General features: G+C 34.6%; 1 protein-coding gene across 1 annotated transcript in view; it reads left to right on the forward strand.

The window, feature by feature from the left end:
• ZNF804A (zinc finger protein 804A) overlaps positions 1–21,844 on the forward strand; it is a 286,887-nt gene that overhangs the window by 209,055 nt on the left and 55,988 nt on the right. The window contains exon 2 of the mRNA XM_086719104.1: positions 15,382–15,525. Coding sequence (XP_086575230.1) covers positions 15,382–15,525 — 144 coding nt within the window. The remainder of the gene's footprint in view (positions 1–15,381; positions 15,526–21,844) is intronic.

A 21,844-nucleotide genomic window follows, 5' to 3' on the forward strand; every position in this document is an offset into this window, starting at 1 on the left:
GTTTTCCCTTTGAAGCCTGTCACCTAATCATCTGGGTGGAATTACTACCCTATCTTTTATGTCGTTTGCTTGTTTTTCCATTTATCTCTGAATGTTTCTTTCCAAGAGCCATAGAAATATGAAATCTCTCAGCTTCTTCAGGTAAAGCATTTTCTTACTTTTCTTCCCTCTAGCCCATTCTAGGAACGCAATGGAAAGGAGTGGTGATAGAAGACTCGTCTGCTTTCACCCGAGAGAATCTATCAAAGTATCTTCTCAGTAAACACTGTTCTTTTACTAAACAGAATTTTAATTCCATATTTTAAAATATTTTCTTACTACACTTTGATTTGTGTTTAATTACAGCTAAATTTTATAAATGTTTTTAATTCATCATACTGTTTCCATTACCTAATTAATACCATGACCGTTTGTATTTTTAATGGATTTTAACAACTTAACAATTGTTAGGTAAAAGTACATCATTGATACTATATGTCAACATTGATACTTCAATTAAAAATTAACAAAAATCACCGATCTAGTCCTTAACCTTGGTTTAGTTTTGTTGTAACGTTTGTTGAGGCTTATATAAACATTAGTATTTAAAATGATATCTTCCTGGGGCGCCTGCCTGGCTCTGTCAGTTAAGCATCCGACTTCGGCTCAGGGCATGATCTCACGGTCCGTGAGTTCAAGCCCCGCATAGGGCTCTGTGCCGACAGCTCAGAGCCTGGAACCTGCTTCGGATTCTGTGTCTCCTTCTCTCTCTGACCCTCCCCCATTCATGCTCTGTCTCTCTCTGTCTCAAAAATAATAAACATTAAAAAAATTAAAAAAATAAAATGAAATCTTCCTAAAATATGCTGACCAACCAGCAGTCATACATTTAAATTAAAAGACAGGTTTCAAAGTTTTCATTATCATGTGTTCAAATTTTTTTAAATTATATTTTAACAAAAGTTACTTTATGTTGAAACAGTTTATTTCTCTTAAAATCTGTGTTTCACATTTACCTTTTTGCTGCATAAATTCTTTTTTTTTTAAGTTTATTTATTCTAAGAGAGAGAGAGAAAGCAAGTGTTGGGGTGGGGGGCACTTCATCAGCACAGAGCCCAACGTGGGGCTCAATCTCACCAACTATGAGATCATACCTGAGGTGGTTCAAGAATCAGATGCTTAACCAACTCAGCCACTCAGGAACCCCCACTGTATGAATTCTCTTAGGCCACTAGTGATTCCTACTGATATAGAACAGAGTCAGGCATAGATGAAGGGTTAGCAGGTAACTCAGCAAAAGCAACTAAAAGTCAGACTCACCATTGCTTGGTACAAGATCCCAGGGCTGTTATCACTACCCTTTACTCTTGTTTTCATCTTATGTAAAATGGGGCTGATAATGTTCACATCGGATTAATATCACCAGGGCTGAGATAATTTGAGCCAACTGCTCATTTGCAGCAATAATAAATGTTAATGTCCTTCCCTTCTTATTATGTCTTCTGCACCCAAATTTTAGTTTGAAGTTTTTCAAGTTAAAATGCTTCTCTTTGCAAAATATCCTTTTTCTTTGGATACCTGAAACATATGATTATTTCCAAATGGGCTTTCCCTGCTGTGCTAACAATTTATCAAATGCACAGACTATCACTCCCATTTGGAGTTCAAGACAAAGCAGAATTAACCACAGGGGCAGATCCAGCAGGCACTAATGGGATGGACAGCAGGTCTCCATATATTGTTCCTCTTATTATGGAAGCCATGGTTGTATTATGAGTTTTGCAAGGCATCTGTGGAGCTCCTATGATGTGACACCTACAATGTCATGCTTGCTTTTTCAGAAAATATTTTCTAAAAATGCATAAAGCTAAAAGTTTTGAGGACTATTATTTCACTTTATTTTGTTCTCAGCAAGACAATTTCATTTTGTAGTCAGGAAATTTAAAAAGGAAAAAGGAAAGAAAAGAAAGAAAACAAAAGAAACGTATGACTTTAGGATGTAGTAGAACTAGTCTAATATTAAGAATCAATGTCATCTTTTCCTTTTTTTTTTTGAAATCTCTATCATTCTCTCTCTCAGATTCTCTTACCTCTTTTTATGGTCATCTCTTTGAGTAATGTATATGCTTTTTTTTTAAGTTTTTATTTATTTTTGAGAGATAGAGCAAGATCTGGGGAGGGACCAAAGGGGAGGGAGACACAGAATCTGAAGCAGGCCTCAGGCTCTGAGCTGTCTGCACAGAGCCCAAGCCAGGGCTCACACTCGTGAACCATGAGATTATGTCCTGAGCCGAAGTAGGTGCTCAACCAACTGAGCCACCCAGGCGTCCCATGAGTACTGTATCCTCTAACAAATATGCAACACTTCTTAGATATTCCTACAGTGCAGCATTGAAAATATGCGAATTTCTTATCTAATCCAAAAGAATCCATAATACCATCTTGGCCTCCAAGTAGTCCTTATTTAATTTAGTCGTGGACCATCCCAGATCAAGTTATTAGAGGGAGAATGACTAGCTCCTTCTTTTGAGAGAAAATAACTTTACTGAATAGGTATAACAAGCTTCAGAGTACTTTGACTTTTGAAATGGTTTTATATCTTTTAAATTTTGTTATTATGTAATAATAAAATAGTTATAAACTTTTAATTCATTGTATTATGCTATGTTATAATATCTAACAGTAAAAACAAAGAATAAGAACTATTGTATAGGACATTATAATTAAATGAAATTAAATTCAACAGTCAGAAAATATGAAATAACTTATATCTAATCTCTAGAAAATTTATCTTCTTAAAAAGCTCAAGAACACTTCCACATATTCAACAGAACAGGAACCCTAGAAATGAGTAGCTAATATTTTTGACTTTAAAAGGAAGATACTCAGAATATGCACCTTCTTACTTTGCAGCCACTCATCATTGTGGAACAATTTGGCCTCTGTCCCCATCACTCAACTGGAACTGCTCTTTGTATCCTTCATTTTGTCATTCACAACTTCTTGTGGCACCGTTTCAAATCTTCCATGCCTTCCTATTATCTGTGCACTGGTTGCTGCTCTTTTTTATTAAGGACTTTGCTTATTTTACCTGAAAAATATGATCCTAACTAGTCTCTTTGCTTCCAGTCTTAGTTCCATCTCTATTTCATTCTCTACCTTGTGGTCATATTTGTTTTTTCAATGCAAACCCGATCAGCTAAAGTCCTTGCTTAATACTCTTTACTGAGATTAAGCTCTATCTCAGGAACCATGGGATCATAACCTGAGTCAAAATCCAGAGTTGGGCAATTAATTGACTGAGCCACCCAGGGCGCCCTCCCCCATCAGCTTTTATAAACATTCAGAATCCTTATTATACATAGAAATATCTTCATAATCTGACCTTGGCCTTCCCTTTCTACAATTGCCACCAATAACAGTCCCTCACCTTATTCCACAGCATACACCAAATTATCCAGCTATACCACAAGACTTGTGATCTTTTTCGAAAGTGTAATATTACATGGTTCTATATATAATTAATTTTCCTGGAGTATAAAATCCACTGCTCCCTTCTTTTACCTGCTGACACCTATTGAGTTTTGAATGAATTAAGCATTATATTGAAAGACTGCACTGATTCTCTCAACTGGAAGCATTTTTCTCACCATTGTGTGACCATCATAGTCTTCTTTAGGGATCTAAATTATTATAACCTTTATATATAGCATAATGAGCAAAAGATGTCTTTCTTTTGCATCTACAACATAATGATATTAATATAAAAGAGATTATTTTATACATATTAGTGTCTCTGAGTGTAGATAATACCCACAGTCGCTCCATAAATAATTGCTGAATGAATGGATTTGTGGTTTTTATCATTTTTATTATTTTAATTTTAATTCTGTGAATAGATTTATGTTTTACACTTTATGATGAACATGGTTTTTGCTGATCATAATGGGCAGATATTTGTACATCTGGGTAAATCATTTATTCTTACCATTGCAAACTAAACCATAACTTCATGTAGAATTGCCAGTGTTGATTTATATTAGAATATTTAAAATAATTCTTTAGGATATTACTGTATGATACGCTTTAAATTTAGCACAGATTCTTAGCAAGGATTATAAGTATTAAACCTCTAAGTCTCAGTAGAAAAAAAAAAGTGTGCACTTGGGGTACTTCAAATGTTTTTCCACCCAACTAAATAGTGCATATCACAAAAACATGGTTCAAGATTGGAAATAACAAATGATATGTAAAACCTCTAAAAATATAGCTACATTTTATTAATTCATTTATAGAACAAGTATTTTTTTAAACACTTGTTTGTTCTAATAGTCTTTTAGGCATTGGGGATATGGCAGTGAACAAAGCAATTAAAGATCCTGACTGCTTAGAACTTACAGTAGTGAAATACATATATATGTTCTTTGTGCCTCATCCATAATCTGTCAACAGTTATCATTTTCATGCACACAGTCCTGGCTTCTGACTGCTAGCACATGAATTCTTTTCCTGAGAACTTTTGCCAGGCACCAGAGACCACTCCATTCTTGGACATGAGAAGCCCCAAAGTTCCAAGTGTAAATGCCCTCTGGAAACTGCTATCAACAAATTCTTAAGGGGATTTATTGGACAAATGGTATAGCTTCCTTGATTCACGGCTACAGAAGCTCTGATGTTTGTATTCTGCACTAGTTTCCAGAGTTTCTAGCATAAGCAAGCTTCCTTTGCTTCTGTAGTAACCATTCAAAATATAATCTTTACTGGCTTCCATTTCTCTGCTTTTAACCTGAGGCTATATATTAAAAGTGGGTTTCTTGTAGGCAACATATAGTTAGTCTGTTTTTTGTTTTTTTTAACTATTCTGAAAATCTATGTCTTTTACTTGTACTTAGACCACTCACATTAAAAGCAATTGTTGATATAGTTGTAATAATTACCATTTTTGTAATTACTTCAATTTGTTGAATTTGTTACTTGTTTTCCCCCCGAATTGTTTCTACTTTCTCTGGTTCTAACTGAACAATTTATAATTTAACTGCATCATCTCTCTTAGAGTATAGATTACACTTGTTTTTAATACTTTTTAGTGGTTTATCTAGAGTTTACAACATATGTATTTATTAATCTTAAGTCCACCTTCATATAACCCTGTACCATTTCACATATAGTACAGGTATCTTTTACCAGAGCATTCCTAATTCTTTCCCCAGGCCTTTTTGACATTGTTGTGATTCATTTTACTTATCTATATACAATAATCAACCAATTCATTTTTAGTATTATTGTTTCAAATAGTTAACTTTTTGATCAATTAAAAATATACATGTATGTATCTATACATAGGTAGGTAGGTAGGTAGGTAGGTAGATAGATGATAGATAGAGATATACTTTAATTGATATACCTTGATCTTTTTTTCCTCTAACACTTTTCCTATATAATTTTCTCTCTGAAGAACTTCTTTTTACATTTCTTGCAGGTCATATGTGTTGACAATGAATTCAGTTTTTGTTTATCCAAGTCTAGTTCTTTTACTTTTAGGACTATACTTTTCACTTCTAGTTGTATACTTTTAAGGGATGTAGACAAATATGATATGTCTAGGTGATTGTTGCTGTTGTACTGTTATTTATATTCTTTTGGTGTTCTCTGAGCTTCCTAAATCTGTAGTTTGGTATGTGTTATTCACTGGAAAAATATTCAGCCATTCTTACTTCATAAATATTCTTTCTGCTCCATTGTCTCTCTTCTGCTACTCCAAATACACATATGTTATACTGTTCGATGTTATCCTACAGTTCTTGGATGTTCTGTTCTGTTTTCTTCCTTCTTTCATTCCTATCTGCATTTCAATTTGGTAAAGATTCAATTGACACATCGTTCTTCATTTTAGTTAAACTTTTTTTTAACTTATATCATTTTCATATGATTCTTTTTTAAAATTTTCATTTCTTTGTTTACATGACCCACCTATTCTTGCATTTTGCCTACTTTTCTTATTAGAGACTTTAACACATTTATCATAATTGTTTTAAATTCCCTCTCTGATAACACCAACATCTACATAATATCTAAATTCTGAACTTTGTTCTTGTATTTATCTTTTCTCTTCAGACTGTTTCTCTTTCTTACCTTTTAGAATGCTTTGTAACTTTCCGTTAAAAGCTGGACATGATTCGGGAACAGGAACTGAGGTCCCCTAGTGTCCTTGACTGCGTGTGCTTTTTTAGCCTTGTGTTCCCCTATGTACATCTCCTCAAAGAAAGTGTGTATTGTACAACTCCTTCAGCTCTAATTCACTATGATACTGGAACCCTGTAGCTGTGTCAGGAAGGTGTGGGGAGAAGGAGAATTTTATAACCTTTCAATATTCAGCTTCTAATATGTCTCTGTATCAGGGCTATGACTGCCATATTTGTTTCTCCTGTGATATAACTCCTGTATCTCTCTGTCTCCCAAGCCTCTACTCCATTTTTTGGCTATAAAATCCCTAGTCTACTTTTTTGAAGCCATGACCCTTGTTGAACATATTGACTCCACAACTTTAATGAGGCAGGAAGACTATAGAGAAAGTAAATTCCTTTTCCTGGTTAGAGTAAGGTCTTTGAATTGTGACATGGAAGTACACTATCCCTTGGGAGTGGGTTTTAGTTATATATAGGACTCTTGGCTTATTTCACAATAGTTTTAACTCCCAAATCCCTTTCGGGGACACAAGGGACTTTCTCAGATTATCCTCATGAGAACCTGGTGGAATTCATGAAAAGCTACAGAAGTGTTTGGGGGCCCTCTAAGATTTCAGCCACCAGGAGTTTCTGTCTCATAGACTGTAATCAGGCCATAGAATTCATCAGTTAACATTTGAGAGTTCCTACCAGTTCGTGGCTCCAGCAATTTCGCATCCAAGTAAGCGGCTATTTGTCACTACATCCCTGGATGTGCTTGTGCTTGTCTCTCCAGATTTTCAAGTGGTGTTTCACCCTATGACCTCAGTTCTCTCACAGTTCTGAGAGAAAGAATTGATTTTCACTTTTCATAGATTGTTCTTGTCGTAAGGACAGGAGCAATGACTTCCAAGCTCTGTACATGTTCAGAGCTGAAGCCAGAAATCTTTCCTTCATTCCTACTCTCTTACATTTTGCCACTGTTCTGCCAGTTTTTCCTGAGATCTCAAGTAAACCACTTAATCTCAGCTCCTTGTGTCACTGTCTATTTCTGGGAGACCTCAAGCTAGGATAACCAGTGAGACATTTTACTAGAGAAATTGTTCTGTCTTACCCTAGGTGACTGTTACAACTGAGACAGTAACAGATATGCATCAGATCATTATACCCCTTTCCAATACCTTTCAGAGAAAATGGCTGCTGCCTATAAGGTTAAGAGATGTCTAAGCTGAAACAAGTACTCTAAATTATTATTATTCATATTCTACACTGGACTCTTTGCAGAATCTATTTATATACAATTTCCATGTTGGTACCATTAATCTCCATATGTGGTTTCATAAATATGAACTAGAATTCTACACACCTCAGCTAACATTCAGCTTCAGAAAACCTGATATACTTTTTTGTAATTTGCCTTGAAAATGAGATCCCCTACCGCCTTGCTTTATGCACAGGGAGACTGCAGAGTAATGTTAAATTTCAGCCAATTATTAGAACATGCTGTCCCTCAGATCTTGCCAACATGAAGGGAAAAGTGTAACTCAATTTTCTATTATGTTCTCAAATTAGACTAAATACTTGCTTAAATTAACCAGAGGGTCTAACAATCCCTAGTCATAGGATAGAGCTTCCTCTAGGACCCATGGATGAAAACAGAAACAGATGCCTTCAAAGAGGCAAGCCAGTTGAGGTGAATAAGAGTGTACTCTGATAGCTAAAGCTTGGGAATCCATTCTCTTTTTACATGAACAGGTTCTGTGGTTAGAAACTATGCTGATTATCCAATGGTTGTTGTCAGCTAAACAACAGGAAAAAAAAATTGGTAAAACCTTATGAGTGAATACTCTTGCTTCGAAACTAACTCAGAAAGGAGTTACCAACTTTGAGAAACAACTTTACCTTCTCCAATTCTCATAAATGTGGACATAAGGTATTCTTCGTCCTTTCTGTAAGGTTGCACTCAATTTTGCTCACCAGAGGTGCCCATAGAAATATGCTATTCAATACTCAGTTGTTTTCTGTATTCTACCTCAGCCTTCACCTTCCATGGTGGTATAGATGAGTTTGCATTTCTGTGGAACAGTTTAAAAATAAACACATTTAAATGCATATATTTTATTATATTTCCATTCAATACATCTCTGACTTTTGATAAAATCGTAACTTTCTGACTCAACTTTTAGTTGTCCATTCTATATGCTTCAAAATTATCTTGTTATCCATTTTTCAGCACTTTAAATAATAGAACCCAGGCTTTAAGAAGAGAATGGCATATATTTTTGAGACAGTGACACAGCTTTTGTCACCCAGAAATGGTTGCCCTCCTGTCTAATAGGGAAGGGATTTAAATCAGAAAAAGACTAACATCAGTTTTTCTGCATGCCTTCTTTTCTACTCAATCTCTCCTTATTGTTAATACAGCTTTCAGACTCCAATACCCAGAGGTGCTCTATAACTGTTTTCTTCCTGAATAAACTTTCTCTTCTTCATATTAAAGGGGGAGATAAAAGAGGGAAAACCATAAAAAAAATACAACCCTACTATTAGTGACAACATGGATGGACCTTGAAGGTACTACGCTAAGTGAATTAACTCAGATAGAGAAAGACAAATACTATATGATTTCACTCATGTGGAATCTAAAACAAATGAACAAACAATACAAAGCAAAAATAAATTCACAAAATTCACAGGTATATAGAACAGACTAATGGTAACCAGAGGAGAAGGGGGTTGGAGTATGCAGAATGAGTGAAGGAGGTCAACTGTATGGGGATGGATGGTAACTGGACTTTGCTTATCTCCCTGTAGTGTGTACAGATATTAAATCATAAAGCTGTGCACCTGCAACATATATAATTACAAAAAGGGAAAGAAGACAGAGAATAAAAAATGTTTTCCTTCTAGAAGGATGACAAAGTAATTCATCATCAAGGAAATAGCATTTTAGCAGAGATCCACTGGAAGTTAATGAGTGTTTCATACTAACATTTGCTGTAAAAACATTCCATGGAGAATAAATACCAAATTTAAGTATGGAAGTGGGTGTATGGTTGAGAAAGTTTCAGAAACATTAAGGAAATAAGTGTGGCTAAAGCACAGTGAGAGAGAGAATGCTAGAAGATGATAGCAGAGATGTAGCCAGGAATCAGGTAGAGTAGGAATTGTATGTAGGTCATTGTAAAAATACTTATTTTAGTAACTATGGGAGACTAGTAGAGAGTTTTGAACTGAAGAATGATATCATCTTAAATTATTCTAGGTAATGTAGTTTGTAAGCAAGACATTCAGAGGAAACACTAAAACAAAACTTATAATCTTAGCTTCACTTTCTTCTTGAAAGGAAAGCTTAAGACAAAGGCTTCTATTCAGTTAATTAGTAGGGAAATTATTTCAGGAGGCAGAAATGAAGTTTCAGAAAAATAAAACAGGTAGCTAAGAAAACTAATATGAAGCTGTACTGTTTGCCTTACAAGTACTATTACAGGTACTGGCACTCTGTCTTGCTGGGACCTTCTGTGGGATCATAGAAATGAATCTCAGAAATGACTGCCTGATAGATAAAAAAAGATATAATTTATCCTGGAGTTCTTACCTTCCACAATGGTCAAGAGTGGATCTATATTGTATTAATTCCTCAGCACTCCTGGGTTTTGCATTTTTTTAGTAGTGAGTAATTTCCTGCAAACTTCATCTCATGTGTCAGAGAAGTCCCTGGACAGGAAGATGTCTCAACATAGGCTAGGGCAAAATGCAGTCAGGGTAGTACTCTGTGAAGCTGCTGGACCACTCAGAATGAGTCACTTAAGTAATGACTAGACCAAAAGACATGACCTGGAAGATGTGCACTATTGTATAGGAAATATAGATTGTGGGCTATGGATTTCCAAATAATACATCTTCTGTCTGGATATTCTTCTAGGAAAGAATAGTTTTGCCATCTCTTTGATTAATTTTTTTCATTACAATTAAAATTTAACAAAGAGTTGTTTTTGCTTCCTCTTTTAAAAGAACTTATGATAAAATTTATCCTGGATACAAATCACATGCTGCTTTTATTCTTGATGAGGTAATAGTAGAGAGAGACAGTGTGTGTGTTTCCTAGGTATTTTAAGTGTTAATTACATACAAATGTTCCTTTGTGGCATTGAAAATAATTATGTATTAACTGTGCTGAATCTATTTGTATCTTCAAAATTTTAACGTCTTTAAAAAGAGTATCCTAGCAGAAATATTAGGATGTAATATATGATTACAACTACTATTAGCAATGATAATTTATATACAGCATAATTTGGTATTAGCTCTGAAAGCATTCCCCAAATAACTGGAAATAACTGGATACCACAAACCCAAGCATGAGCACAATTATTTTAATAATATTACATATCCAGTGCTGCTAGTTCGTTTTGTTTGCTTTTCTATACGTGTGCAAAAGTGTTTATATATATGTTGAATGTCTGCCAATGCCGGGTTCTGTTAAAAGTACTGGAGATAGAGAAGTAAACAAAACTAACACAAATCCCTTCCCTCATGGGCCTCACATCCTCAGGGAAAACTACTTGAGTGCACTGAATTATCGATGCCTTTTTAAGGGAGGCTGAATATTATTTGACACCATATGTTATGCTGAAGCCACCACAAAATGTGTCATCTTGGAAAACAAACTTTTCTCCCTTCAAAGTCCCACCTCAGTACTATTCATTTCTTTAAAATTTTTTTTTAATGTTTATTTATTTTTGAGACAGAGAGAGACAGAGCATGAACGGGGGAGGGTCAGAGAGAGAGGGAGACACAGAATCTGAAACAGGCTCCAGGCTCTGAGCTGTCAGCACAGAGCCCGATGCGGGGCTCGAACTCACAGACCGCAAGATCATGACCTGAGCCAAAGTCAGACGCTCAACCAACTGAGCCACCCATGCGCCCCAAGTACTATTCATTTTTAAATACATGGTGGATGGAGTAGCCCCAGGACTGTGGACAAACCATTAACTTCTATGTTTCAATTTGCTGAGCTGTAAAATGTATTGCGAGGTGCAATTGCTAATGTTGCATAATAAAAGATCCTTAACTTTATAACTTTAGAATTATATGCCACTTTCCTGAAATTAGGGATTCAACCTTTACTCTTTTTAGATAGGTCTAAAATGTTGGGGCGCCTAGGTGGCTCAGTCAGTTAAACTTCCGACTTTGACTCAGGTCATGATATCATGGTTCCTGGGCCCGAACCCCACATCAGGCTCTGTGCTGACAACTCAGAGTCTGGACCCTGCTTCAGATTTTGTGTCTTCCACTCTCTCTGCTCCACCCCCATTCATACTCTTTCTCTCTCTTTCAAAAATAAATAAACATTAAAAATAATAATAATAAAATAAAAATAAACAAATAAAATGCAATGGGTTTGGATGACCTGACTAGCTACAAGAAACTTATCCCTTCTTCACTCTACCATCACATTTAGTGGGACATTACAAACGTTGCACATGTAGTTGAATACAATGGGTTTGTCAGATGGAAGGGGAAATTTTGAGGTTGCGGTTATATGAACAGCTGTGTTCCTTTTTCACCTCAGTCAAATGTGTTTCATACTTCTGCAGTGGAATGGTTGGGTTGAATATTTGTCACTGTGCTTTATAATCTCAGTCTATGCCTCTTTCAGTATCACCCACAATGAAGGAGAAGGGTTATGGGGCATTGGGCATGTCACCTAATGAGGGCTGATTTTGTCTGTACACATTTGAAAAAATGTATAATCAAAGATAAAACATATGATTCCTTTCCCTTATGACACACATACAATAACCGATTCTTCTATTGTCTAACATTTTCTAGAACACGACCCTGACTCTAGTGTAGCTCATTTCAAATGGAAAGTTCTAGCACAAAAATATTTCTTACTGTGCAATCTGTTGCAACCTTACCTTCAGTTTTGTATATTTCTTTTTTTTTTTTTTAATATTTATTCATTTTTGAGACAGGGAGAGAAAGAAAGAAAGAAAGAAAGAGAAGGTGCACAAGGGGAAGGAGCAGAGCGAAAGGGGGACAGATGATCCAAAGTGGGCTCCATGCTGACAGCAGAGAGTCCAATGTGGGGCTCAAACCCATAAACCATCATCATGACCTGAGCCGTAATCAAGAGTCGGCCACTTAACAAACTGAGCTACCCAGGTGCCCCATTCCACTTTGCTATATTTCTTTTAATGTCTTAGAGGAAGATAAATGATAGATAGATAGATAGATAGATAGATAGATAGATAGATAGATAGATAATATATAGATAGATGACAGACAGGTAGATAGATAGATAGATAGATAATAGAACCAATGTATATCAAAATATTAGCAATGATTTTAATTAAGTAAAAATCATATGAGTTTGTTATCATATTCTTTGAACATTTCTATAGTTCTCAAGATATTTTCAAAATGTGAAATATCACTTAAAAGTTTTTCTAAGAAATAAATTGTAATGATTAAAAAACAGAAGGAAGACTTATGATAAAAGCGATTGGAAAATATATTAAATGATGGGAATGTATGAGCTTTACTTGAAATCTGTTTTGATCAAACTAGTTTAAACTATTAGATGATTGTAGTTGTTTGAACACACTGACTGGGTATTTGATGATAGTAAGGAATGATTGTGGTTTCTTCATTGTTTCTGTTTATTTAGGACTAATATTGATTTTGTGATGATATTTCTAAAAAGTCCTGTTTTAGAAATACATTTTTAAAAATTTGCAGGTAATATAGGAACTTGGGCATTTCCTTATAAATTATCTGAGGCAGAGGAAAGGGTATGAGATAGGATAGGTACATTGAAACAAGGTTGGCCTTGAGTTGATAATTGAATTCAGTTGATGGGTATGTGCAGGTTATTGTACCATTTCTACTTTTTTTATGTGCTGAAAAGTTTAAATGTAATGAAATTCTATGAACCAGATTATTTGCGTTCAAATATGGGCTGCACATTTATTCACTATATATCCTTGAGCTAATTATTTCACTTCCTGGTACCTTCACCATAAAATGAGAAAATGTCTAAAATACACATCTCTATAATTTTAATCAGGATTAAGGGGGTTAATACATGTACACTCTTAATCGGGACTGATCCTAAACAAGCACTGAGTAAATGTTTTCATTGTTTCATTGTTTTCAAATGTTTCATTGTTTTTCAAATGTTTCATTGTTTTCAGATTTGTTTTTCTCTTCAAATTTAGGCTAAGGCTAGTATTTTGGAAGAATGCAATTTACCTGAGAATTTCAGTTTACTTTAGTCAAAAATTCTCCAATTTTTGTGGAAATAATAAGTAAGAAACAATTATTGCTTCTCTGAGGGAATATCAATCTTAGGCAGAACAAAATAAACCTACACAATAATAAGAAATAATGAAATATTTTGAGAGATGAAGTAGCTTAACTGTAATTATAATTAATGGGGAGAATCAACTAGTTTGCAAAGAAATTGCTGTTCAAGAATATTATTTTGAAGGCTAATTCAGCTTTGAGCCAAAATCTATTGCCATTATAATATAACTCATATTGATTGGAATTTTATCTCTGCTTCACACACTTTAGCCATGAAATCATAGTACTTAATTTTTGTTTCATTTAAATTGGCTAATCCACAATGTATTATTTTAAAGGTTTTGTAAATTTTCAGTAACGAGTTTAGTTATATATGACTCATTTTCATGTTTTTAAACTAGCTGTTTTTAAAAAAAAAAAACATATCTTAAGTAATCAAAAAGAGTAATAGGAAATATTTCACAAACCTGATGAGAAATGGTAAATTAATTATTGAATTGATAAATTATAAATAAACAATTTGAATGATTTTGCAATTTACCACCTCTGTGCAGTTGATAAAACTAATAGAACAATAGATCATTGTCTTTATAGTGAGAAACTGAGTTATGTATTTATAGACTATGGCAAATATATTTATCAGTTACTATAATGTATTTCAGAAGATAAATATACAAAAGTAGGGTGAATTTTGATATGTGATGTGTGCACATAGTACAATAAAGTAAGGGAAGTATTAGTCATTCATTAAATTACAATTAGTAAACCACTTTTGTATTTTATAGAAGCAATTTAAACATTCAAACTGTGAGTCCTTTTTAGCTTGTGTATTTAGAAAGAGTACAATGGCCATTGATATAGAGAGGACTATGTCATTTCATCTCCATATCCCACTGGCTGAGACAGTTAGTTTCTTATACTAGCACATAAAAGGCCTGAATATGTCCTTAATTTGAATTGTAAAGGAGTTGAGTATGAGAGAGTCTTTAAGTTAGAAACATAATATATTCTCTGGCAAGAACTGAAGTTTAGATCTTCATATCAGCACTTCAGCAAAAGACTTGAACAATGTTTCAACATGTAAAATTTATTTATGTCTAACAACATTGACATTTAAGGTTCAGTGAAACAGCAAGTAAATTTAGAGTTGAGAAAACCTAAAAACCACAAACATTTTGCTATTTTATGCTTCATAAATGAAAGCTAATAACTGACTACATTTTTCATTTTTTCAGTGGTTTGATTATATAGCCATCTTTATTTACTGTGAGCATGATGAAAGCAATCTGCTTATACAGTTTAATCCTTTTCAGTTTAGGCAAATAACTTGCAGAAAAGAATCCTATTTTCTAAAGACTAGAGAATTTTTTTTAAAGTTCGACTTAAAATGATATGGGTCAAGATGAAAACATTAGTCAAATGAAATCTACTTGGGATGAGTATGTTACTATTTAGATATTTAAAGAAACAAGCAAACAAAAATACCAAACTTGAATATTTGTGCACCAATATGGACTTCTTCATGCAGGACACATTTTAGGTGTTGTTTAGAATTTACAAGTTTTATATTAACTAAGCCATTGCCAGAAGTCAGCGGTTGAATCAACATAACTATATGATTTTTGGTTTCTTCTTTGCCAACACAGCACAGGAAATTGTTCAAACAAGGGGCTTCTATTTCTCCGTCTGATTTGCTTCTGCACATTTTTGCTACTCTTCCCACCATTCATCTTGGCTTCTTGTGTTAATCTTTTATGCTCTTCAGCTCATAATTTCTTCTGACTTAGTCTGCTGGCATTTGCTTTATTTTTCTTTGTTATATTCTGTTTCTAACTCTAATTATTATGCTAAAGTTGACAACTGTCAGAACAAAGTCAATTTAGGGAAGAACTAATTGCTCCTTCCTTGCAATTTTAATTTTTAGGATTATGCTGAGAAGGAGAACACCATAGCAAAAGCTCTGGAAGATCTGAAGGCCAACTTTTACTGTGAACTCTGTGACAAGCAGTACTATAAGCATCAAGAGTTTGACAATCACATTAATTCATATGACCATGCTCACAAGCAGGTAAGAAACAAGTGTCCAAAAAAATCTGATATTTCTGTACTTGTATAATAATTTAAATGGTATAAACTATTTAAATATGATACTTTTATTATTTTTTGTTACATAATTTTTATAGATGTCATTCTGGAATGATAATTTGATGACTTAAGACAATTAAAAACAAAAAAAAAAGCACCAAAGGTAAAGTCTGAAATAAATAACCAGCACAAAAAAATACCAGTGAGTTGCCTTTTAATAATTGATAGTAATTTTAAAATTATATTCTACAGGTGGTGATCCTCTAAATGTCTTCAAATTTATTATTTTTAAGTGTTTTAAACAACTAATGATATTTATTAAATGTAAATAAATTTATTCATTATTCTCTAGAGAAACCATTTCCCATTTGAACTACCATTACAATATGAAAAACAGCTAATTTAACATGGTAAAAATAATCCATGCTTACTGGTGAAACAAGTACTTAATATGTGTATAATATAGTTCATTTTAATATTATTTTCATTTCCCTATCATTTGTAAATCCAAGATTGATTTTTTTCAACACTCTATATAAAGATGTGTTTAAAATGGTGATGTCCAAAGTGAATAGTACAATTTTCTCACATGTTTTACATTTATCAGTGCAACTTCATATATTTAGCTAACTTGATATGATATAGCAGTTTTACTTATCACTAATTTATAAATATTTTCCTTTTTGGGGCGCCTGGGTGGCGCAGTCGGTTGGGCGTCCGACTTCAGCCAGGTCACGATCTCACGGTCCGGGAGTTCGAGCCCCGCGTCAGGCTCTGGGCTGATGGTTCAGAGCCTGGAGCCTGTTTCCGATTCTGTGTCTCCCTCTCTCTCTGCCCCTCCCCCGTTCATGCTCTGTCTCTCTCTGTCCCAAAAATAAATAAACGTTGAAAAAAAAAATTAAAAAAAAAAAAATATTTTCCTTTTTGACTCATCACTCACAAATGTCATCTACATATCATTTGGGTATTAATAAAAGGTACATTTTGTAACTTTTTTTAATGTTTATTTATTTTAGAGAGAGAGAGAGAGAGAGAGTGAGTGGGGAAGGAGCAAATAGAAAGAGGGAGACACACAATCCAAGTAGGCTCCAGGCTCTGAGCTGTCAGCACAGAGCCCGATGTGGGGCTTGAACTCACCAACCACGAGATCATGACCTGAGCTGGTCGGACGCTTAATCGACTGAGCCACCCAGGCGCCCCATAAAAGGTACATTTTTAACCCATGAATTTGCACTAACTTTCCATTAACATTAGAGGTACTTAGCATAAGAAAGCAAAGGGGGAAGTGATCATGTTGAGGGCTTATGAATCAATGGTAGATGTGTTTTCTTATGCTGTTTCTTTTGTTTCTTTTTTGTTTTTATTCCTTCTGTTCTTTCATGCCAACAAAACTATGCTTGAAAAGGCTGTTGTATGGAGTATATTAGCCTTCATTTACATGTATCACTAACTAATGCATACTAAACTCAATGACCTGCCCTTGCCTTTTTTTTTTTTCCAGGTCCACTTGCACACTAGTTAAGGGAAAGTTTTTGATGGAAATATCATTTTTTTCTTACATAATAATACATAATATATACGTATGTATGCATAATATATCAATATTCACATATTGATACTTGATTTGAACATTAAAATCCATCAGGAAATAGTATTGACTTAATTTTACAGTTAGTGGCATATATTTTATAAAAAGATTCTGGAATGCCTGTCTGCATCTAACTCTGAGGTAAATCTGAGAAAGTTGTTCTTCTGATTTTTCCTAAGTATCTAAAAGCACAAGATATATATTACATATATGTTTCATTGTGTATTGGGAAACATGTGTATATATATTTTAAGAATATCTTACCAGTTATTAATATCCTTTGCCAAAGAATGTTTTATTTGATCATAGATTTCCTGGAAGATCAAACTCACAAAAATTATCATGAAGACCTTTCTAGTTCCAAATTCTTAGTGTAGTTAGGATACTATATACTGTACACAGATAAGCTAAGGAAATTCAGGCTGGGTCTGCATTGTTATTTTGAAAGTCCAAAGAGTCACTTTGATAATATGCAGAGGGATCAGGGCCTAGAGACAGGGTATCTATCTGAATGGCCATGAACTCTGATAGACTGTTTTAGTTGATTAATTTAGCATGAATCAATGTTGTAGTAGCTGAAAATATTTAAAATCTCTATGATCATCATAACCCCTCTCTGTAGGATAGTGACAAATCTTTTGGCATGTCTTCCAAAAATATATTCTTCCTTTTCTGAGCAACAGCCTCACCCTCATGACTGCTACCAGTGGTGCTACCACATGATTCCACACCTTGACTACTTTGAATGAAGTAGGAGAAATGAAATTTGTAGGTAAATAATTCAGATCTTTTTCTTGAGAACTTAAAGTTGAGATACAAAAAAAAAAAAATCTGTCTACTGTCTGACAATGGTTAGATCTAACACTTGAAAATATAATGGAGTTGTGGCTAAGTACATTGAAAAGTTGAGAAAGCTGGTTTGCAAAAAGAACAAAAACAATACACAAAGAATGAGATGTGAGTGGCCATGTGACAAGTGAAGGAGCGTATGGAAATGGCAATACTGATTTTGAGTAGCTTTCAGATAAAAGTAATCCTTCCAACAACTTATGTATAGACCCTTTCCTGGGATTCTGAGAGATATTTCACCTTGCTACATATAAATGAACTTAAAGGAAAAACATAACAAACCCTGGATTAATACTTATTACTTGCAACCAAAACAAAACAAAACAAAACAAAACAAAACAAAACAAAACAAAACAAAAACACATTAACCTATTTGAGGAAAAAAGCAATCACTTTGGTTTCCAATAGAAAAAAAAAAACCCTCCACAAGAAACAAAGTCCATATTACCAGCACTTAACTTTCAGGTAGGAAAACCCTACATGTGATTTGGATACTTCCTGAATGGAATCAAAAAAGACAAAGAGACCACAATCGATGCATTGCTATACAGATGTGATTCCAAGGGCCACCACATTCAGGGAGAAATGGAGGAGTTATTGGTGGAATGAATCCTAGCCCTACCATTACCAGCCTTGGGTAAAATATGCGAAGGCTCGATTAACTCAAATATTCATTGTTAGGGACAATAAATGAGAGAATGAGCATGACCACACTTTGCAGAGTATATGGAAAATAGTAAAAGCTTAAGATTTAACTAGTTTCATTATTACTACTTACTAAAATTTCTTTTCTCCTAGAATGTTTGGGACACTGACACTTTGCCTTTGAGACTGCCTTTATTTAGGCTTCCCAATAAGGATCTATTTTTGCTTCAAAAAGGCTAATAAAGTCTAAAACATATCCAGGTAATCTTGACCTAAGAGCAGTGTGCCTGCCTCGTGTAGCTTTGCAAATCTGTGTTATGACAGACTATGTGTTGCATTTGAACTCTAAGCTTCAAAGGAAAATCTGTTTCTCTCATCCCCATGCTCTTTGGGTAACTTCAAACTCTCTCTCAAGCTCTCATCGCTAAGACTTGCTAACAGAGAATTAAAAAAGAGGAAGAGGCACAGGTGTACAGAGGTGATCACAAGTTCACAATTCAGGGTTCATTTTTAGAATATTTTCTTTTTAACTTTGAAACTTGAAAGCCATTGGATTATAACCCTTTAATGGCAAGGATTATTTCTTTATGTCTTCATTCCTCACAGCATCTAGTGCAACATCTTACACAGTTTAGACACCTAATTAGTGCTTCCCATATGAATATAAAAGGGCTACAGTCAAAATTGCATTTAAGATTTTGTAATAAGCCACAGTTTCGAGATAGAGAAGCACTGAGTAGTAAATAGCATTGTTGAATCTTTATTCTGCACACTGGAAACAAATATAACAGTATGTTAATCATACTGTTAAAAATGATTAGAATAGTTGCCAGTGAAGTTATGTCATTCTGAATTCTTGTCAGTGAGATTAAAACAAAAAAAATTTTTTTAAGTGGGAAACTCAGCATCTGGTAAAAAGAAAAAGTTTTCCTCTAAACCCTTGACCTATTCATCTGCCTTTAAACTAAAGCCACACTGTGTCTGTCTTCTCACCCGGCAGCCTATGGGCAATTCAGAGTTATTTTCACTGTAAGAGATTTGTCACACTGATGCTATGAAGAGATAGGAAAGGGAATTATTGCCTTATTGCTGCTGCCCCACAAACATTTTGATTTTTGCTTTAGCGGCTTCAGTATGGCTGAAGTATCTCCCAAAAGGCACTGAAGTGACCTTCCCCAGCAAGTCAAGATTCGGTGCTTTACAGCATGCTGTTTTGTTCTCTGCTCCAGAGGAAGTCACGGTCGGGCCAGGTTGTTGGAATTTGCTGGTCCTGCAGGGACTTGTATTGCTATAAAAATGGAGCAGATTTATTCTCAAATGTGAACATTCCTAGTAATTTAAACTTCTGTTCACTAATCTGATACTTGAGAAAAGAATCACTTCTTGATAGTTGGGTCCAAGTTTTCACCTGCAAAATAATATTTAAAAGTTAATAAGAAAATATGAGGTATGCGTAAAGCAATGCATGATTCAATTCATTTCAAACACCTTCCCTGGGATTTTTCTTGTGGTGTGTGCTTCGGTCTAATTGTACCCTTATTATTTTGTTTAATCATTTTGAGGTTAAGAACAACAAAAGGACATAGAATTTCCTCCTGCAGAGCCTGCCCACTGTCAAAAAGTGCCTGCCCCAACAGAAGTACACGTATGTGTCTAGCTAATCATGGAACTGTATTGCTTTGACATTTCCTATTCAGGGGCACGATTTGAATAGAATTAAACAGTAAATCTTGTCCATTATTGAGTTTGAGGCATACTCTGGATAAAATAATCATTTCCAGTATCAGAACTGAAGCCATTTTCATAAACCTTTCCCAGTGAAGTTCAAGTCGTTCCTTTCTAGCTTCCACCATCTATTAGGCTGATGGTGGCTGTCTGTTGAGTAGTCATTGTTGAGGGTGTGAAAATACTAAATGTTTCTGCTCTATGTTATCTAAATATAATTATGAGAAAAAGCGTTAAAGAACTAGACTACAGTAGAAAAATACAACTAGTATTAGAGATTTCATTTTATAATTGTCAGTTATGAATTGTAAACCACGAAAAGAATGTCCCTCTACCCCTTTGTGTTTGTTACCAGTAAAAATTTTATTTTGTAAAACAACAAAAATCATTTTAAGCCAAAGTGGTGTATCTTTATTTGTTTGTTTTATTTATTTATTTATTTATTTATTTATTTTTAAGATGTATTTATTTTTGAGACAGAGAGAGACAGAGCATGAACGGGGGAGGGGCAGAGAGAGAGGGAGACACAGAATCTGAAGCAGCCTCCAGGCTCTGAGCCATCAGCCCAGAGCCTGACGCGGGGCTCGAACTCACGGACCGCGAGATCGTGACCTGAGCTGAAGTCGGACGCTCAACCGACTGAGCCACCCAGGCGCCCCTGTTTGTTTTATTTTTAATTGAAGTATAGTTGACATACCATAGTATATTAGCTTCATGTATTAAAGATGTGTGTTAATGTGCATGTGTATTTGTACATTGAAATATAGACATAAATAATATGTCAATATATACGTAAGGTGCACACACAAATACATATGTCTGTGTCTATGTTTTTGTTTTTTGGGGAAACCATTGTCACTGTTATTTAATGTTACTTCTTATCAATTACTTGCTTACCTAAATACCTTGGATCCAATAGGCACTATAATACATATAAAATACATTCAATTAAAAAATCTGTCTAAATAAATATATTAACTCCCAAATTATTGTCTTCATACAGATTTTACTCTTTAGGAAATTCTGATATGATATGGTGCAATACTCCCTCATTCTGCTCAAATTTTATCTTAGTTTATTTGTAGCAATTTGGAAAATGCTGCCTGTGACTCAGTTGGGGACAACTATTTTTATTATTTGTAGGCTATTAATAGGGAAACAGTTGACACTTCTTTATTGACACTCCCCAATGCATCAAAAGTAAAGTTCAAATCATCAGCATGATGTTTCCAACTAAGGAAGCATGATTCATGTCACAAAATCTGACAAAAATTCTCTCCACAATACTGAAAACTGCTTTTGTTAGCAGATCAGTGAAATTTAAAAAAGTTTTTTTTACTGTTTATTTATTTTTGGGAGAAAAATAGGTGGAGCACAAGCAGGGGAGGGGCAGAGAGAGGGAGACACAGAATCTGAAGCAGGCGCCAGGCTCTGAGCTGTCAGCCCAGAGCCCAAAGTGGGCCCAAACCCACTGTGAGATCTGACCTGAGCCAAA

This window comes from Puma concolor, chromosome C1 (genome assembly GCF_028749965.1).
Source record: "Puma concolor isolate L17-30 chromosome C1, mPumCon1.1.hap2, whole genome shotgun sequence".
In the NCBI taxonomy this organism is placed as follows: domain Eukaryota; kingdom Metazoa; phylum Chordata; class Mammalia; order Carnivora; family Felidae; genus Puma; species Puma concolor.